A 20,759-nucleotide genomic window follows, 5' to 3' on the forward strand; every position below is an offset into this window, starting at 1 on the left:
AATTAACAAAATTTTCCGCATGAAGATTGCTCCTAATTATCGAATCGCCCGGAGCGGTTTGTGTGGAAAAGAGCCGGTAATTAGCGTGACACGACCGGTCGGCTTATAGAGCAACAATATAAAAAAAAAAACACAACAAAATGGTAGACAGAAATAAATTGTTTAAACAAAATACCGATTGTCGAATGTATTTGAACATCGGTGAATAACGATAAGATATTACTTATATTAACAATATTATCATTGATTGATAGTTCACTGTGAATCGTGATGCGAACAACAATATGCTACAACCGGCACACGAATGTGGGTATGCTCTCTCATTTTAAATGCCGGACCCGGTCACCATAAATATGATCAGTTTTGATATGTTCTTTTTTTCGTGAATTTTACTACTTTATATTACTGCATTCATACGGACAACGTTTTATTTGACAAAAACAATAATTATCTTACATTGTTTTGGCTACACACACGTCGATCGCACCAGATCATGGACCTGCACACAGCGTGTACACTGAATCACCCAAAGGTGATTGACATGCTGCCTCTAAGGTAATGATTATATTCAATTATATGTTAAGAAACTTTTATGTACTTACGAAGGGTTAGCGTATGTTTTGTATTCGAAATTCCAGCCGATAGTTTTCTACATTTAAACATATTTATCTTTGTTGCGATCTGTGGTCGCCATCATCAAAATACGTACCTAGGTATATACGAATATATAGAAAGAAGGTACACGCTTCAATCGGTTATGATATCGTGTGTCTGTGATAGATATATACATAATATGATATAAGTATATAACCTACTTGAACATACAATTTAAACATAAACGTAAAAATCTCGATATTAAACGTCTGAAACTACCATTGACCATTTTTTTGATTATACCCTTCGGAATATAATATGTATGGAAAAAAAAAGTACCACATCATGTTTTACTTACGAACGACAGTAACGGAAATAATAATAACAGTAATAAACGTGTGTTTTAGAGCTAACATCAATAATACGCGTATCTATCAGTACGATGACAATCGCTTTACCTCGCCGGCCGTTAATAGGCACCTACCGATAATGTTTAATCTCGATTTAAATTAATTAAAGCGTTTCATAATAATGCCGTAATATTTTTGTAAAGATATATTGATTAATTTTAATACAAATTTCGTTAAATGAAACAAGCAAGTAGGTGCCTACTGACTATTGTATGTTATACATTATAGTAGTACTACACTAGTAATGTTTAGTGAAACAGACCTTCATAGCCGTTTAAATGGGCATTCAGCACTACAAACCGCAGTGTTGCCCAACCTTTTTTCCTCTGCGGGCCACTTTGGTTAACAATTTTATCTTCGAGCGGGCCACCAAATAATAAGAGTACGAATAATCCCAATCTCAATCCATCAATATAATTTTGTTGCACATAGTAGGTATACAATGTGCAATACATGTAGGTACATATTGGACTTGTTTTCTTATCTTTTATTGACTATTGAAAAGATTACAAATCAAGGTTAGGTAATATTTTACTTTTTTTTTTAAATATTTTGTTTTGTTTTGAAAAATTATAATGGGCCACATAGCGTATACCTTCGAGGGCCACGAGTTGGGTACTATTGCTATAAAGTATAGTCTACAGACTTAAAGTTCTACACTATTATAATATATTATATACATTAAATAAACTAAATAAAATCATATCATTCATATCGCTGATAGAGATAAGTAATAACTGAGAGGTACCTACCTACGTAATTATATTTATTAAAAGAACATTTTACATGTTTTCATTCAAAAATAAAATAACGAATTTACAATGCAACAAATTATTGAATAACTACGTCAATCGAATCGCTAACAATTATTGTAACACAATAAAAGTAATCAAAATGTGATTTCAATTACAAATCGCAATCCTAATTAGTTTTAATAAATTTAAAATTAACTATGCTACAAATAATACAATTGATTTAAGATATTATTTTATAATTCTAGATAGTTAATGTTCTATCGAAGAACTGATGGTGTTTAAATTGATTTGATATAAAGTCAATTACCATATAGCAATAGAGGATTCGCATTAATAAAAGGTTTAGGTATCTAAGAAGATAAATTTGAAAAAGCCTTATATCCCTGTTATGTCCGTCCGATTCGAGTTAATTACGATTGTTGATATTAATATGTTTAAGATATATTATATTTATTGACTGTTGTAGTGTTGTACATAGTTACGATTGATTGTATTCCTGCAGATATTTAAATTATATAGGTATTAAAATATTAGATCATAGTTTATTGCGTTGCATTAAAATAAGTTAAGAAACCGGGAATTTAGAACGCTCGCAATGTGTGCTTTCTTAACTTGTGCATATGACTAATTAAATTGTTTTTTAAAAAATATATAAATTCCATTTAGATATCAAAAGTTCCACAATGTTTTTATTAAATCTAAAATGAAGTACCTACCTATAATTTTTTTCACACTTCATAAAAAAAATCTGATGAATACATTTGTACCTTGATTAGTACCTAAACATAAAAATCGGTACCAATTAAATTGTAGGTAACGAAATAAACAATTTTCCATACGTGTTAACCTAACAGTAAAACACGTAATAGCAGAATGCAATTAATATATTAGGGACCTCAGAAAATACAACACCCTATCCAACATAATATAGACGTAGCATAAAGTCCAAACACAAAAAACATCAACAATATGATCAAATTCTTAAGAAAAACGGAACTGTATGATAAAATTTAACTTAAAAAAAAAAATTAATACCTATGTAACTATCTCACACTTGTGAAAGTGAAACTGTGAAACTTATTTCGGTTATCAAATACATATATTCAAACTATCAAAAACTTTTCAATATTCAGTGATCAAACATTTTAAAACTACATATTAGGAATATAATTACCTACCTAAATAATATTTTCATAATTTGTTAAATTAAATAAAACATGACTTTGGATTATAATAACAAGAATAAATTACATAGGTACAACTAACAAATATGACCATATGGGAATAAAGAAACAATGTTTTATTCTTGTAAAATATAAAATACTTATATTTCTTTATACATCTCATAGTTTATACTATTATCTATTATTGGTAATTGTTTGAAATAATCATTGCAATATTACATATCAAAGAGGTAATTTTCCTTTTATTATTGTTATTTGTTGACGATATGTGTCATTGATCTGTCATACCATTTACAGGAGTGAAAAACCTTCAATAACCAATTGGTAGTAATAAAATATTTTTATTTAAATCGTGAAATCCGTCATATTATTTTTTAATTTGATTACTGTTTTTATTAGTTTATTGGTTTTAAAGTATACGTTTCACAATTATGGCATAGTCGGTATACATAATGATATGAAGTAATATTATACTTAGATAGGTAGTCAATAGTCATAGATTATGATCAGTGTTAGGAACTTGTTGGCATTGTATCTTCACAGACTACAGAGAAGCGATATCAAATAAATTTTAAATCCGTTATGTGTTAATATGATTTTTGATCCATGTGTCATCAATATCTTTGGAATAAAACAACTTACCAGATAAAAAGTTTGTCTAATACGTGATAATTTTTTTCGCTTATGATTTCTTTTTAGAATAAATTTATTTCCCGATGAAATTAGAGACACCCATTTGAAAATTATATAAGTAGGTACACAAAAAAATTACACTTTTTAATGCAATATGGTTCTGTATTTAACTGACTTATTAAGCTAAGGCTTAAGATATTTCTCTATAAAATCATTTTAAAAATCATTACTTATTTAATCACCTAATAAAAATTAAACACAAATAATTATATATAACTTAAATAACATAGATATTTATATATTTTATAAAATGATAAGAATTTATTATAAATACATTTTAGAGATTTTAATAAATATACCTAACGAGACCAAAACCCTGTTTCTAAAAGCATAAATGTATAGATACAATATAATCGGGGTATCAATATAAAAAATAACTTATAAACTTGTACTTACCATGTTTCAATATATTTAACTATTAATTATTCCTGATCTAAATATCTAACATGAATCTTTAAAGATAATTTTTCTTTAATTTTGCATTAAGCCATTTTGCACAGTTGGGGTCTGCGTTCCGATTAATCTCCCACTGCATTCCAACGTCCAAGGGCAGTCGTCTATAACAGGGAGAAGGCAAGTAGAGAGTACAATCATGCCCCCTGGCTTTTAGTGGTAAATTTTATTTTATACATTTTTTTACTCGCTTGTTCCGCCTGTGGGTTGATGCAGTTTACAATTTTACACACATACAATATAGTTATTTATAACACGAACATGTATCGGTTTTTGATACTGATTTTTATTTTTATTATTATTCTTTTTTTTTTTTGACAATAAAACCAATTACATGAATACCAGTATGAACAGTGTAGGCGTAATTATCATAATTTAATAATGTTTATAACGTCATAACGATTAGTGCTGTAGAGATCAGATCTTGCTACAAAAATATTATATAATAATATGTTCACATTAAACGCATACTTCAGAAATCTTCAGGTTCTAGTCATAATATGTATATTATATTCTCGATATAAATATCTCAACCTAGGTTTAAGAGTTAAGAGTGATTCTTATAGATATTAATATAGGCGTAAATATTAGTAGATAAATCAAATCATAATTTTAAATATATCAGTAATATTATTAAAATCATTAGGTATATTAAAATATGGTTTTCAATAACGATTTTAAAATAGACCAAACGTATTTACTGAAATTTTAAGTTAAAAATGTCATCGCTAGTAATAATACAAATCTATATTTAGTACATATACACTATAGTTAATACATGGTATAGATACTCCATGATTTATTGATATCGTCTTAGATTGTAAATATTAAATACTAATATGTATAATCATAAATCAATGATATCACAGCACATTTGTAAGTGAAGAAAATGGATCAATTTCTTAAAATAACATTAAAGATAGGTAGTGCAATATTGCTATAAATGATATATAAAACCATAATCCTCTGCTCAAAATTGTTTTTTCTAACATCAGGTATAAGTTATCATCACATTCAAATGTATAATAGTAGTGCACACTTGACTCATAGTGCACCATCCGTCACTTAGTTTAGTTAAGCAATATGACAAATGCCCCTAACAACTTATGTCTACATTCCGTCTTGCATTGTTGCTTTAGGCTTAAGGTGCCTGTAACTAAAATATAAAAGAAATTACAAAAAAACTCTTTTAAAAAATAATAAACTGCATTGCGCATTGTCCCTAGAAGACATTGTCCCTAGAAGACATTGCCAAACAGACATACCTACATTACCAGTGACTACTAATCATGATTTATCGAATTATATATATTTTTTTCTGTGGAAACTTGAAGACTTATGGCTATGATCTGAGTATGATCATTTGGTACCTTCATTTCAACTAATCAATATTAAATATTTTATCTCAAACATATACAATAGAATAAACTTTCATTTTATAGTTATACATTTGGAATATTCCTCATTATTTCTAGTCAAGTCACTTCAACATCGAAAATTATATTTTATTCTATAACTAAATGTACACTCCTATTCCTATATTAATCTCAATAGATTACAATATTGCGTGTATATATATCAATATTTATTTACTTAAAAAGTTTAAGAATAATTTACACATTCATGTACCTATTGGTTGGTTACATATACCTATATAAATACAATGTATTACAAAATTATATTATTAAATGTACCCATTTTAAATTATACATAGCTACACTTTAAAAATGGATAATAAATTTGAAGAAATAGCTATGATAATATATAAAATATCCTTTGAGTTTAATTCGTTGTTATTAAAATACGATAATTTTTACTCAGTGTTCTTTTCAATATGTACTAAACGTGGGTAGACTGTTAAAAAATATATAATTATAGTTTATTGAGTTTTTCTGTAGCACTTTTTCTGGAATGACAACATAATTGTTACAGTTAATTCAAATAATAGTAATTTAATACATGTTACTTGTATACGATGGGTATTCGAAAAAATGTTATGACAACAAATTATATACTACCACCAAGCCTTAAGCCATCCCTCTTCTTAAGCATAACACTCCCATAACGTTTACAACAAGTCACTAGAGATATTGTACATTTCTAATATACAGGCTACAGTTCGAATTAATTATAAATTATCTTGTTAAATATTATGCCTGTATCAGAAAAAAATGAACATGTTTTTCGCTAAATGTTATTTTATATGAATAAAATCTAGAATAGTATATATTATATTTTTATAGAAAGTAATATTTTCTCAAAACTCTTTAGTGTACGAATTTTTGTATTTATTCAACAAGAGAAAATGAGAATTGTATGTACAATGGCTGATTTTAAAGAGGGGAATATCAAATTGGATCCTCTCATATTAAGAACAATCCAAATTAAATTGGCTACCCAAAAAAAATTTTCAACTGGCTCCAAAACCATAAAATAATATCATTCAACAATTATTGGTTCTCAAAAATAAAGTGCTGAGCAAGGTGTAATTGCAAAGAAAACTGGTTTTAAAATATTGGTCTTAAATATGATATAATATTATAGTAATTAAGCGGATACTACTCATAAATTCTAGTTTAAAGCTCTTATGCCGAGTCCACACTAGTTTCTGTTTTTAAAAACAATTTAGATTGTTAATTCTGTGTTGAGAAAATTTGAATTTAAGTTTTGTCTTGTTTTCTATTCTTGCGTGGATCCTAAATTTGTCTATAAAATTCTGCAATGGAAAGATATTTGAGACAAAATACAATTTTTTAGTAAATTAAATTAAGTTTTATGACTGATTATACCTACCTATAATATTTTCATATTTTCAATGTACCCAAATATTAGCAAATAAAAATAGTATGGTTTGCATCCATTTATTTATCTATGTATATTGTATATGTTTAACTTGAAATTCGTGATTAAGAAAGGAATAGGTGTATTACTACATTTATCATTAAAATAATATTTTGGCTGTTTACTAAATTTAAATTTCAAACATTTATTTCCCAGCAACAATTTAAATATGGCAAATAAAAAAGGATGGACTTGCCTAATGTATGCTTGCTATTATGGGAACAAAAATCTTGTAGATCGTATAATAGATTTAGATCCAACAACATTGTTCTCGATCAACAACGATAAACAAACACCTTTAATGATTGCAACCATGTCCGGTAACGTATCCATAGTGAAGAAAACATTTCACGTAAGTAAAAATATTTTATTTTTTATTTTTTATTTTTATTATATAATTATTCTTACAATAAGATTGTAAGTTTCCAATAATTAAATAATGTTCAAAACACTAAAAGAAAAAAATTAATTTTAAGTTTCAATATTTTTTTGAATAGAAATCTCTTATTAATAAGTACCAATTAAAAATATTGTAATACTTGATAATTATTGATTATAATATGTAATTTTTGGATTTCAAATAAATAGCGCCAAATATTAAATTAATAATTATATCTTCCAATTTTGAGTACAAATAATATAGGTGTCTGCATGAAAATCAATATTCATTCTATACACCTAAATCATTGCCTATTTACATATACACGTTTAATCTATTTATTTATATTTTTTTGCACAAAAATAACTTGTGTTATAGTTGTTATACATTATTTTTATACAATTAATATTTTATCAAAGTAAATATAACCACCATAATTGTTCGTATTAAAATATTAAATGTACCAAATAAAATTCCATAGTGTTATAATCTCAGAGTACCTAGGTAATAAATATTGTAGATTATAAGCACAAGAAAAACTAACAATTATTTTAAAATTTAACCGTTGCTCAATACTTAATAAATATTTTAAATAACACAATTTTATTATAACATGTGCATAAGGATATTATTAAATTTAAATACTCACCTAAGTGATCCGCGGTATATTGACTTATTGACGGTTTAAACATTTCGTTTACCCACCGGAGTTTGAAGACAATTTCTTCCCTGCATAAGAAGAACAATGTTGAATATATAATTTATATTATATTTAATTATAGTTCACGGATACAACGAACGTATGTAATGGAGTGTTTAACCAACGTCATATTTCTTTAAAATAGCCGACCATAAGGACGTGACCACATGAATAAATTAAAATGATTTTATTTGTTCCACCAACAACGGAGCCGTCGCGTCGTTGCCCGCTCATTCATGCACGGACATCTAGTTTCGTTGTATTTTATTCGCGTAATTTGCATGGTGGTATTTAAAGTGACATTTGATCCGGAAAAAACTCAGCTATCAAGATATTTCATTCGGACGCTATATAATTATATTTAGCACATTTGTGGATATAGAAAAAAAAATCAACTCGTATTTAGCCAGTATCCGAGTGGGAAGGTCAGTTGAGAGGATAAAAAAAAAACACGTAAAAAGCATTACATTTTTGCGTTGGAAAAAGGAAATATAATATGTGATCACTTATTTAGTCCACGATTATGGTATTTATGAATAGATATTTTAATGCGTTTAAATATACCGGAAAGGTGGACATTATTATGGTAAACTAAAGATATCGATTAATGGTTTCGTATAATATTTAAATGTATTAATATTATTAGATGTATATCATCGAACAACAAACAGTCATCATATCATCTATAAGTGCATAGATTTATAAGTGTTATGTAGATTTGATTTTGTAATTTTCACTAAATAATCTGCCACACTATTTTATTTAATGTAAAATAGGAAGGTATCTACATACCGTTTATATATAACTATATATCCATGGAATGAAGATTCTGCAGTGCTATACGTTTCAGAAAAAAATGTTAATTGTTTCAGATGATTTATTCTGATTTGAATGTCTACAAATATGTTAAAAAAGTTTAAATTAACTATTATAAAATTAAATTCAAATTCAAATGACAACCCATACGTCATGTACCCAGGTAATCACCTATAAATATGTACCCACAATAAATATTACTATACATACATATTCATATAAGTGTATAAGGTATCCCTGAAAACTGCATACATACCTTACCTAATGGTTAATATTGGTTAAAAATACTAGTGTCGAACCCAAGTACCTATAAGTTAGGTATTAATATTATATTATATATTAATGCGTAGTATATGTAGTTGTAAATGATATGTGATATATTGTAGTACACTAGTACATTGTTTTATATTAAAAATGAATAAGCAATTTTCAAAATTTGGTTGATAGGATCATGATACCTATTACACTGTAACTGCACAAAATGAGTAGGTAACTACCATTTAATTAATGACAATGGTTATAATTTTTAACTCTTTAAAACTTTTAATTTACTAACAACTACTCTAGGCTTTATTTAAATCTAAATTATTATTAAAGTATTAATCATGCTCTTTTGTATCATACGGTGGCAATACTCAAACATAAAAAAGTTAATTTTATTAAAACATAAGTTTTTTGTGTCTTTTTAATTGATTATTAGTTTATCTTCTGTAACCATTAACTCTTTTACACGAATATACGATATCATAAAATAAATTAACATGTACATATTATATACATTATGATTTATCAGTATTAATATAAGTAAAAAATTCTATCATTGTACCAATAGTTTAATAATTACCTAACTAATACAGTAATACTATATAATATACATAATAATAAAATAAAATAAAATAGGGACAAAGAAATGTTTCGTACTAATATCAACAATCGTTAAAATGGATAAAACTTTGCTTAAAGTTAAAATACATTTCGGCAATTAATAATAGTAAAATACGTGTTATTTAATAATTTTAATAAGTGTTTCACAATATCTGTAGCTTAGGACTGGGTGACGTCAAAGTTCAATTGACACCAACTCTGTGCGTCATTCACGAATGAAATGATTCCGGGTCTAGGCCCTATTTATGTGTTCCAGCTAAGAAACAAATTACGTAGATATGCTGTTCCCTCTTATTATGACAATTCTCATATCGATATATAATTCTCAGAGTTGGTACATTTCCTACACACCGGATTTCACCATCGCAAAATTTGGCCTCGCATTCCATATAACTGAATAACAATTTTAACATACAACTGTGGAATAATAGATGATGTATAATTTTATCATATTGATGACATTTTATATGAAATTATTGTTTTCAGTGTAGACTATCGTTTACGTAGATATACATATTATGTGCCTACAATCTACATTGTGTATAATATACTGTCTGATTCTTAAATTTTGTGATGAACAGATTATGTTATAATTATTTAGGAAGATTTATTATTTTTAATACACAAATAATATTTAACATGTATCCAGTGACTTCGTATTTTAGATTTAAAATTTCGTTCCTTTTCGTTTATTGGATATGAAGTTAGAGCGCAACAGCTTGAAGTTTTCGTGGAGATGCTAGTAAGAGAAGCGTTTTCGTAGTTGACATGTAAATAATATAATCTAATATTCATAATGCTATTACTCAACCATATTTGAACCTAGAAAGTTGGTACAGGCACTTAAATTCGTGAAAATAGTAGCAATCGGGTAACGCAGTAATGTACAGTATACCTGGTAACTGATCTAGTGAGTCACTAACGACGATGTTAAATTTGAATTCAATGATTTATCAATATAAACGAAAAACAATTCTGACTGGAGACATCTCGTAAGCCAATATTACCAAGTATATTTTATCATATTAGTTAGCCTACGATATTTTATATTTAATTTATATTTCCATTAGTAATTAATTTTACAATTTAACATTATAATATTCATTTTTAACTTTTTGTAGTATTCAGCATGACTAATGATGAAGAACATTTTATTAAATTTTCAAGCCTTAACTATAAAAATTGATAATTTTATACATTTTTTACTCCAAAACAATTTGCTCATTTTGGCGAATTTTATTAATATTTAACCTTCAAATGTATGTAAAAAAAACTTGAGCATATACAGATATTGAATATTTTTAAATAAGTATAAAGAATAAAGAAATTTACATTACATTTTCAATTTTTTGACTAAGTTAAACAGTTATATCGATATTTATAGACATAAAACTAAAAAATAAAAAGAGGCAAAATATCTTGACAAATATACCATGTATAAAATATATTATTGTAGATATTTGATGAAATTGTCAAGTATCTACAGTTGTTGGTTTTGAAATAACAATGAAATAAGAAAATTGTTCGAGGACCTAGGAGAAATAGTTATTTGATGAGTGAATATACAATGTCATAAAAATTCTAACTTCAAACTCTCATAACTTTTGTAAATTAACGATCAAATTTTTTTTTAATTTCAGTAATAACAACTTATGAAAAACCTTGTATTAAATATTCGAGCTTTTTGACAGAGTGAAAAATGTAATAGTTTAAAATTGAACAATTACATTAAGATATTCTATACTTCCAAATATTGCGGAAACCATGAAAATAACATGTTTGATAAATCTTATTTAAAAGATTATAAGTAAAAACTTATAAAAACTATTTTTATAAATCCTAATCAACCTAATGTTCTATTTGTTATCTAATCAATTATTGTACAATAAATTATAATATAAAAAATAATTAAAATATAAATATAAACAATTTTTTTAATCTGTTCCAATATACACCATGAACTCAAAATCTCAATAGAATAAAATCTATCAAAATATATAATAATAATAATAGTCTCTAACAAAACATAAAACAATACACCATTACAGAAAAAAATGTCTTACTACTTCCGAGTTCCTAATAGTTATATTTGTATAAATATAATATAAAAAGGCTTATAAAAGTTATAACATTATAGTAAAACTAACGATGAATCATATTTTTAAAATGTTTGGTGAAAATTTGTTTCAAGTATATTTTATTTTAAATGATAAAATAAAATATTAAAATATCATCTATTATTTTCGTCTATTACTTTATGTTTCTATCTCCTGATAATCATAAATGTAGGCAACCAAAATTACATAGCACTGTATAATAGAGAATGAGAAATAATATGATAATCTGTATCATGCGTCTTGACTATACAAGTCATATTTATTAGTGACCCCCCGGGGTCCAACCATGTTATGTTGTGTGTTGACTCAAGGTAGTTTAAAAAAATGTGTAAGCTGTTTATTTGGTTATCTTTTGATCGATCGATTAAAATTGCATTTAAAAAATCCTTAGTGCAATTTTTATAATAAGAATTACACGAAAGTATAAGATTAGAATAAATAATTTAAAAAAAATTATTTTCAAGAACCATCAATTAAGAGTTGTGTTTCGAGTGAATAATGTAAGGTTAATTTAAATTTCATTATAAACAGATAGGTTGTCTTAGTGTTGTACAAATATTTTGGCCTAGTAATGATTTATAGACAATTCTTAATCGCCCATATAGATTATAATATAATATTATAATATTCAGTATGTATATATACGAATCATTTGTAGGTACTGTAGGTACACACTAAACAGGTATTCATAAGTTTTTATTTTGGTTTCAATACCTATGGAAATTATCATTTTTTTAACGACGGGTAATTAATCATAATTTCCAAATATACAATAACTTATTGATAATATTAATAATATTTTAAACAATCAAGTGAATATTTTAACCGCTAGGTAGAAAAAATTGCCCATGATATGGTTTTTGTGAAAGAAGGTGGAATCAAATAATTATGTGTGACTTGTATTCGTTTTAGTAAAACACATACAAGTACTTAATGTAAATTTATAAATTATTGATGATGGAAATGATGATCAACTAACAGTTTATGGAAAATTTCCGTATAAACGATTTGTTTTGTACATAATTTTGTAACTGATGTGTGAAATTAATCTTTGTGTAGGCTTTACACAGGTATACCAGTTTTCAACACTGTTTGATGAATACGGCATTATACTTAAAAAAAACTAAACATATTATGGGTACGGTGAATAGACAAAAGAAAACTGAAACGTTAGGTCACGTTTAGTCAGTTGAAAAGTACAGGCTCTACTACGGTGCTACTATCATTTAGTAACCGCATGTATTGTTTCAAAAATATAATTAGGTGGATCGTAGATTTGTATAAATATTTAAGACAACGTTCAAATGTAATAACTAATAAGATACACTGATTTTATTGTATTAAGTTTTCAATTAAATAGAAAAATATATTGTGATTAAATATAAAAATAACCGGGGAAACAAAAAACAATATTACGTTAAATTAATAAAAATTATAAATGACATAAGTATAATATACTACGAGTACTATAATAATTAAAAACATAATAAATGAAATGTTTTTGTCAACAATTAATTAAACCTACCGTATTACTAATAATAAAAAATATTCAAAATAGCAATTCAAGTATATAATAATACAAAATATACTTAGTAAATAATAAAACAGGCTGACAGAATGCTTAGAATCGTTTTTCATATGTAATAATTTATCATCGTTTTAATCAAGTTTTATAGGTTCATTATTGTGGTCTATACCGCGCATACTCGATGACAATTATAGGTACACTCGGCACCTACGCTGCCCACAATAGGAACAACGCGAGTTTTCCTGTCTTTTTAAACACACTGATAAGCCCTAGCCCTATGATGATTTGGGTCCGAAAGTCTATGTTTAATAATATTTAATTAATTTTTTTTTCAAATTTTCTACTCATGAAATATTTATTATTTTACTTTAGATTCTATTATTATAATAATTACTTCTGTATTATACACAATAAAATTATCTGTTTAAAAATGGTTAATTTTAATAACATTAGTAATTTGAAAAAGCGATACGAAAACAAGAGGTGTGTTCAAAAATCTATTCATTAAGTCGATTAAGACGTAATATAGGTACTCATGCCTGAAGTAATAATACTGCTCAGTTAATGATTAGTGATTAACTATTTTTCTTTTTTATTAAAATGTTCTATTGGTATTTAACTGAAATATGTATGTTTCTTTTGTAGTAAGTAACGTTTTATGTAAACTATTTTATAAGCATAAACTGTATCTAAGATGAAAAATGCATTCAAATAATTGCGATCGCCGATCGCTTTCACATTTAACACTACACACATGTCTATTGCGTTTTGTCAGTTCTGCCTTCGTTAGTCGCCAACCTCTATAGACCCATTATACTATTATAAGTCATATATCTTACTCGAATCGGCATTCTTTTGCGAATATTTATTATTTATAACTATTTTTTAGTGAAACCCTTGTCAATATTGAGGCCACTCGTCTTTGCGAAACTATTTTCCCACTCAATATACGTTTTCTATCTACTTGCACAGTTACACCTACTCTGGCGATATTCTTCCTTCGTGACAAACATCTATATATTCGTTAGATGATCCAACGAGCCACCGCCGTCTATAATGGTCATCTCCAGGAACCAGTAGTGCGTGCATTGATTTCATATATTTTTTTTTTAAGATTTGGAGTGGGGATTAACAGGTTATAACTTCTAATGATTCAACAATTGAGTTGATTTTTTTTCCCATCGGCATGTAGTATTTGAGGTGGACAATATACAAGAGCCTGGTACCGAAAGACAAATTTACCCACAGTCACATTTTTGCCATCGATAATTGAACGGACGCTGCAAACTGGTGTAATTGCATCGTTAAGTATTGCCATGCATTCTAAAGACTCCAAATTAATGAGTGTACCTATAGATAGTGTGGCATGTTATCTTTGTAGCCACTGTAAATGTAGGCACCACTAAACGCCGACTATTTCGATTGAACAAATGTACATGATCGAAATGTTCTTAGAATTAAAATGGCATATTATACGAATATTAATTAAACGAATTTTTTAGGTTGACATTTTGGAGATGCCTGATAAACTAGGCAGATCTGCAATGTTTTATGCGGTATTATACAATCAAGAAGAAATATTGGAGTATTTTATTGAAAAACAAGCCAATTGTAACGTAATGTTAGTAGATTCTTTTATTGATGAACTCAAAATGCACTGCAGCTTATGTGTATACAATACAATGATAGGTTAGGTTAGGTTAATAATTACCTAACCTAACCCATAGACTGTAATAGTACATCTACACTTGAACATATTTTGTAGTTAAAAGATTATATAAATAGTTTTTATGTAGATACTTTAGTTAAGTAATGATACTGAATTCATAATAACAAAATATCTGTGTGTTGGCTTGAACTCCAAAACTTATTTAAAACTAATACTAGAATACACTTCTACACATACCTATAACAATATTCTATCTCAATTTAACAATCTCATCATATTTTTACCGCCTAATTATTTTTATAACATGTCATTTTATGCGTAATTTATATTCAATAATGAAATTAATAGAAAAAAATGTATCCATTTAATATGACGAGGGTTTAAGTTATATTGATCAAAAATTTATATTAGACTTGAAAGATTCTTATCCGAATAACTTAACTACTCAATTCAAAGTTCTAATTTAGTATATACCATCCTAAACTAGAGTTAATTAATTTAAAACAGAAAACATTCAAATATATTAAAATAAAATTATCAAATATAAAACAATATAAAAAATTAACCAGTAAAAAAAATATAATATGGTTTCATTGCGTTTTATAAGATAAACCTTTTTTTCCTTCGTTCAAAAAGCAGGAACGGGTGGGAACTTTTTATTGCAATTATACAGCCGCCCGATTTATAAAATAAACATAAACTGACAGGTAAACTGTCACTATAGTAGTATAGTCCATAACCAAATGTATCTCTCCCAGTCTCCCATGTCCCACGGTATTTATAAAATATGTTACAAAAATATAAAAAGATTATTATAAGTAGATTCTAAGCATACAAGATTGGTTTTTAATAATTTATTTATGTACATTGTACAATGACACGATATACCTACCTATAACTGCCTGTTTTGTTTTTTACCTTTATATAGGTAAGTAATACATGTATTGTATAAATAATGACAAGAGTTATTTAAGGTTTAACTATTCGAAGTTAGTTTTTACTAGAGGCTAATACAAAAAAAAAAAAAATATTTGAAGTTCAAAATATAAATAATATCGTGATATTCGTATTTCCTTGCATTGTGTGTTTTATTTTTCAAATCTAAATGGTGTGAAGAAATGAATTGAATATAACATTTTTTTTTTCTAAAACAGTATTTATACTTACTGCAACTTTAAATTTTAATTGAAAAACCTCTTAATAACACTTTGGATCAATTTTTAACAAATTAACGATACATCTGATGTGCTTATACGTAGGATATCGTAACTTTCAAAACACCTTTTAGATAAGTAGGTGCAGTCAATATGTTGATGGGGTTTTATATTATTTGTTTATAAATGTAGTCAATTGGAAAAATGTAAATATACAATTTACAATAAATTTACGACAGTTTGACTTCTTACATAATTTATTAATAATATTAATGAACCTATTATTATTTTGGTACTTAAACTTTAAAAATCATAAAACCGACGTATAGAAAAATACATATTACATCGATAGGAGTCAGGAAAACACCACAATTCAAACCTTAACTATAGGCATCTAGATTGTAATATACATTTACATAGTAGGTACCTACTTGTTTTTATAGTGACAACTTCGGCAAGACTATGACTATGACAGCTATCTCTAAAGGATTCCGGAGAGTAATGAAATTGTTGTACGAGTATGAAAATAGAGACGAAAAAAATGTGTTGAAGACTATGTGGTCAGAAAAAATGGAAAAGGCCAAAATCGATCATCAAAGTGACGAACGTTTAGGTGTGTTTCATTTCACTAAATGTGCATACTTTTAACTATATAAACACACTACAGTGTTTATTTTATAGTTAAATATTCTGAAATTATTTATAGTCGTATATTATTATAGATTATCACGTAGAAAAACTATTAAGACAGTTGTCGCTGGAAAAATATTGGCCGCTGTTCGACGAACGAAACATCCGGTATAATGATTTCTTGAAGTTATCTGAGCAAGACTTAAAAGATATCGGTATAAAGTTAGTATACAATAAATATACACAATCATCAGTCTTAAGTTATGATTATTAAATTTTTTTGTATTTGAGTAAGGTCGAGGACAGTGGCATAAGCAGTGGTTCTAAGGTCCTACCTATTTCCATTTTCATTTAGGGGTTTTTTGTTAAGTAAACCTATTAAAATACATGTATTTAAATAGTTTCAAAATACGTCTGCTTTGACTTTTATTCTAGAATACCTACTAAATGCTTTTTTTTAAACAAATTAAATCACAATTATAAAACTGAATAATGCATTTGAATTTTAAGCTTTACTTATACGTGTTTTATGTGTCTACTGAAATTTCTTTATTGTAATCTAAAATTGAAACTATATTAATATTTGTATAAATTGTAATTGTATTAAAATATTAACTTGACCTAAAATAATCACATTTAATCGAAGTAATTAAACGTTGAAACATTTATGCAAGAAGTGTAATGTTTTTATGTAGGTACCAGCCACCAGGTACCTACATATATTGAATCCGCACTAGATAACTGATAATACAAATTAGGTATGATTTTTTTTTTTAAATTTTTTATAGTTTATTTGGTCCAAGGAGGAAGTTAATTATGACTATTGACAAATTAAATGAATTAAGAACATCAGAGGAACACTCAAGAAGTTGAAAATTGCGTAGACTTTTTATTTTATATTAACCTTTACTGTATTGATGTACTTTTATAATTTTTACCTATAAATATTTATGATTTTTATTTGTATTTTTTTTTATTAATTAACATAACTTATTACACTATTTATACTTACCTTTTTATTTTGAAATATTATAATTTATAACTTTAAAATATATTTTTACATGATATTATATTTGAAATTTTGAGTAATGTGAAAAATATATTAAATTTTCATGATAACATATTTTTTTTATCTCTTCAATTATTGAAATCATTAGTCTGGTACATTTACTTACCAATGAATGATGTATGTACATATTATGAATAAACATCATTATTGATGCTTTAAATTCTAATTTTTATGTTCATAACATAACTGAAAGTCTTACGCTCTCAGGTTGTACATGAGCTGTCACTCTTCGCACGACGGAGGAGGGAATACCTTCTTTCAATGATACCTGGGAGAAGTGTTCGTAGTGTCCATTCCTCTCGTACTGTGACATAGTATAAAGGTGAACGATTACAGTTTTTGCAGCAAAACTCACACCCGATCAAAGGCAACCCCAAAGCGAGAAACGTTTGGATAACTCTCTTGACAGCGTGGCTAGAAGCTGTGGGTGGGTAGGCTATATAAATGTTCTTCCCGATATTCTGGTCATATTTTGTCACATTGTAGGACTTGTATGAGGACTGAGAAGGTAGATCCATCTTCTCCCGTCAGAAGGGTAGAGACAAGAGAGGCGGACGGCCAGAGTGGCTAGACGACCTAAGCTCAAGACTAACACTCACCGTATTGTCCCGAAGACATGTAACCCTAAGGACTTGCAGTACCTAGTGGATTCTTAAAATTTTTTCCTGGTGGAGTGGTTGAAAATGATACTTATTTCGAATTAATTATTATTATTGAAGACAAGTATTGACTGTATTTTTTTTTTAAATACATTATAATATATAGGTTGTCTGGGAACCAAAGGGTTCAGTACCCTTGCCCACCACTTATATTTGCTACTAATACTGACATATTGGGTATAGTGAGTAATTACTTTCTGCAAGAGATTTGATAAGGAGCAAGTGGGTAATTTCGTTTTTAAATCTTCCTTCTCAGTCAGGATAATTTCAGACGGCCCCGACAAGCTTGAAAGGGTGAACGTATAATTTAATATTACCCATCCGACCTCCGCGACAGGAGACGTTCGACAATTCAGTAATAATCGACGGGCATATGTAATATGTAAATAAACAATAGGGTTAGTCTTAACTCTTAAAGTGAGTTTAAGTTAACCTACCTAATGTCAATGGCATACAAATTTGACGATCAAACTAAAATAAGATTATCTAAAAGAATAAAAATTATTTATTGTGCAATAATTAAGGTTTGTTGTGTTCCATTTATTCAATAATCTGTCAATAAATAGGAAAAAACTATTCGAAGTGAATACGTATATAAATGTTAAAATGTATAATACCTTTATTATGATCAGCGCTATAAGAAAAATTGTGTACAGAATAACATTAAATATGAACATTTGTCACTATAATAGTAAGCATATATTATTGTTATCACTTTCACAATGTGTAAAACCATAATGACAATTAGTTGATAGGTAGGTACTCAGACGTCACACATAAAAAGGAATTCTTGGAACAAATTCCTTTAAAAACTTTAGTTTATTTTTTATTTTTATTTTTTTAAGAGAGAAAACGAGAGCGGAACAAAATACTTTTATCTATAAAAAATAACTATCTAACATTGTACGTGCTTTAACTGTTATTGTAATAAAATAAGTTCTAGAGACAAGTTGAAGTAGGTACATAATAAAATACATCAGTTCACTGTCGAAAAATGTGTGAATGGGCGCGGGCATAACCGTAGGTACCTACTACATAACTTTAAAGGATAGCAGAACTTACAAAATTGAAAACATTTAAATTGAGATTACGTAATTGTAATAGGTATAAATTTGTTAGATTCAATGATAATTCTGCATTTTTAAAAAATCTAAACATTTACTGAAAAAAATCCAATTTTTAAAAGGACTCAATAATGATTTAGCCGCCCCATAGGTGGAGTAAACCAGTAAACCAGTATATGAGTGTTTGGGGTAAAATCGTACATGATTTTATAATTTTTTTTTTTTTTTTTCATTTATTCAAATTAATTGTTTCAATACACTTAGTATTATTACAATGTAGCTTAAATTAACATAATATAACATAATGTATATTTTTAATATAAATATTAGCTATTAGCTTATCTAACTATGGTATAAAATATAATATGTGATTTAATGTACAGGTTATAGGTTTAATCGGGAATCCGGACAAATGTAATTATGGGGAAATAATGCCTTTAGTAATGAGAGTATTTAATACTGTGGATAGTAGGGAGATAAGAGGATTTATTAATAAGCTTAAATTAGATATAAGCCTGGAGCAGGTGTCGGTGAATTTTTCTGTGTGTGAGTTTTGTTGTTGTTGTTGTTTGGTGGCTTCTGCGTATGATTTTGCTGTGGAGTGAGCTTTGAATTGAGGGCGCTTAGTTGGTGGAATTTTTGGAGCAGCTTTTTGGGAAGCTGCCTTGTATACTGGGCATCCCTTAAAGTTGGCAGTGTAGTCCCCACTGCATAGGGCGCATTTGGCGGGACTGTTGCAGTCTTTGGAACAGTCTTCCGTGGGGTGATTTTCACCGCATTTTACGCATCTAGGTTTATGACCACAACAGTTTTTCGTGTGTCCGTATGATTGGCAGTTATGACATTGCGGAGGGCTGCGCTTTTTATGCGGTTTCTCGATCTTAACTTTAGTGTTAAGTAGTGATGTGATGTCGTGAATTTCTTTATTGTTGTCCTGAGGTAGGACATCTACAAAGAATAGTGGAAGGGGGGATTTGTTTTAGTTTTTGGCGTTGTACACGTGCTTTACTTTGTGACCTAGCTCGTTCAGAGCGTTTATGATGTCGATGTTTAATGTGGAATAGTGCAGGTTTCTAATGGCGACTCTGTAGGTGCGGAGGTGACGGGGGGTATATGAGTGGAAACTGGCGTCCGTTTCATGTAAGTGGTCAATGATTTT

At 27.7% G+C, this 20,759-nt stretch overlaps 1 protein-coding gene across 1 annotated transcript; it reads left to right on the top strand.

The window, feature by feature from the left end:
* The first annotated feature begins 257 nt into the window (after positions 1–257).
* Positions 258–17,766, top strand: LOC111035532 (ankyrin repeat and SAM domain-containing protein 3-like). Its single transcript, XM_022317183.1, has 6 exons — positions 258–555; positions 7,087–7,282; positions 14,858–14,976; positions 16,622–16,791; positions 16,901–17,030; positions 17,597–17,766. Exons 1-6 carry the CDS (start codon positions 494–496, stop codon positions 17,679–17,681), a joined length of 762 nt encoding a protein of 253 aa, XP_022172875.1. The 5' UTR covers positions 258–493; the 3' UTR covers positions 17,682–17,766.
* Positions 17,767–20,759: the final 2,993 nt, after the last annotated feature.

Source organism: Myzus persicae, unplaced genomic scaffold, assembly GCF_001856785.1.
Source record: "Myzus persicae strain clone G006 unplaced genomic scaffold, MPER_G0061.0, whole genome shotgun sequence".
NCBI classification, from domain to species: domain Eukaryota; kingdom Metazoa; phylum Arthropoda; class Insecta; order Hemiptera; family Aphididae; genus Myzus; species Myzus persicae.

Coding starts and splice junctions, on each gene's coding strand:
- LOC111035532 (XM_022317183.1), top strand. CDS start 494: ATGGACCTGCACACAGCGTGTACACTGAATCACCCAAAGGTGATTGAC. Junction 556..7,086: donor ATTGACATGCTGCCTCTAAG/GTAATGATTATA, acceptor TTTATTTCCCAG/CAACAATTTAAATATGGCAA. Junction 16,792..16,900: donor TCAAAGTGACGAACGTTTAG/GTGTGTTTCATT, acceptor ATATTATTATAG/ATTATCACGTAGAAAAACTA.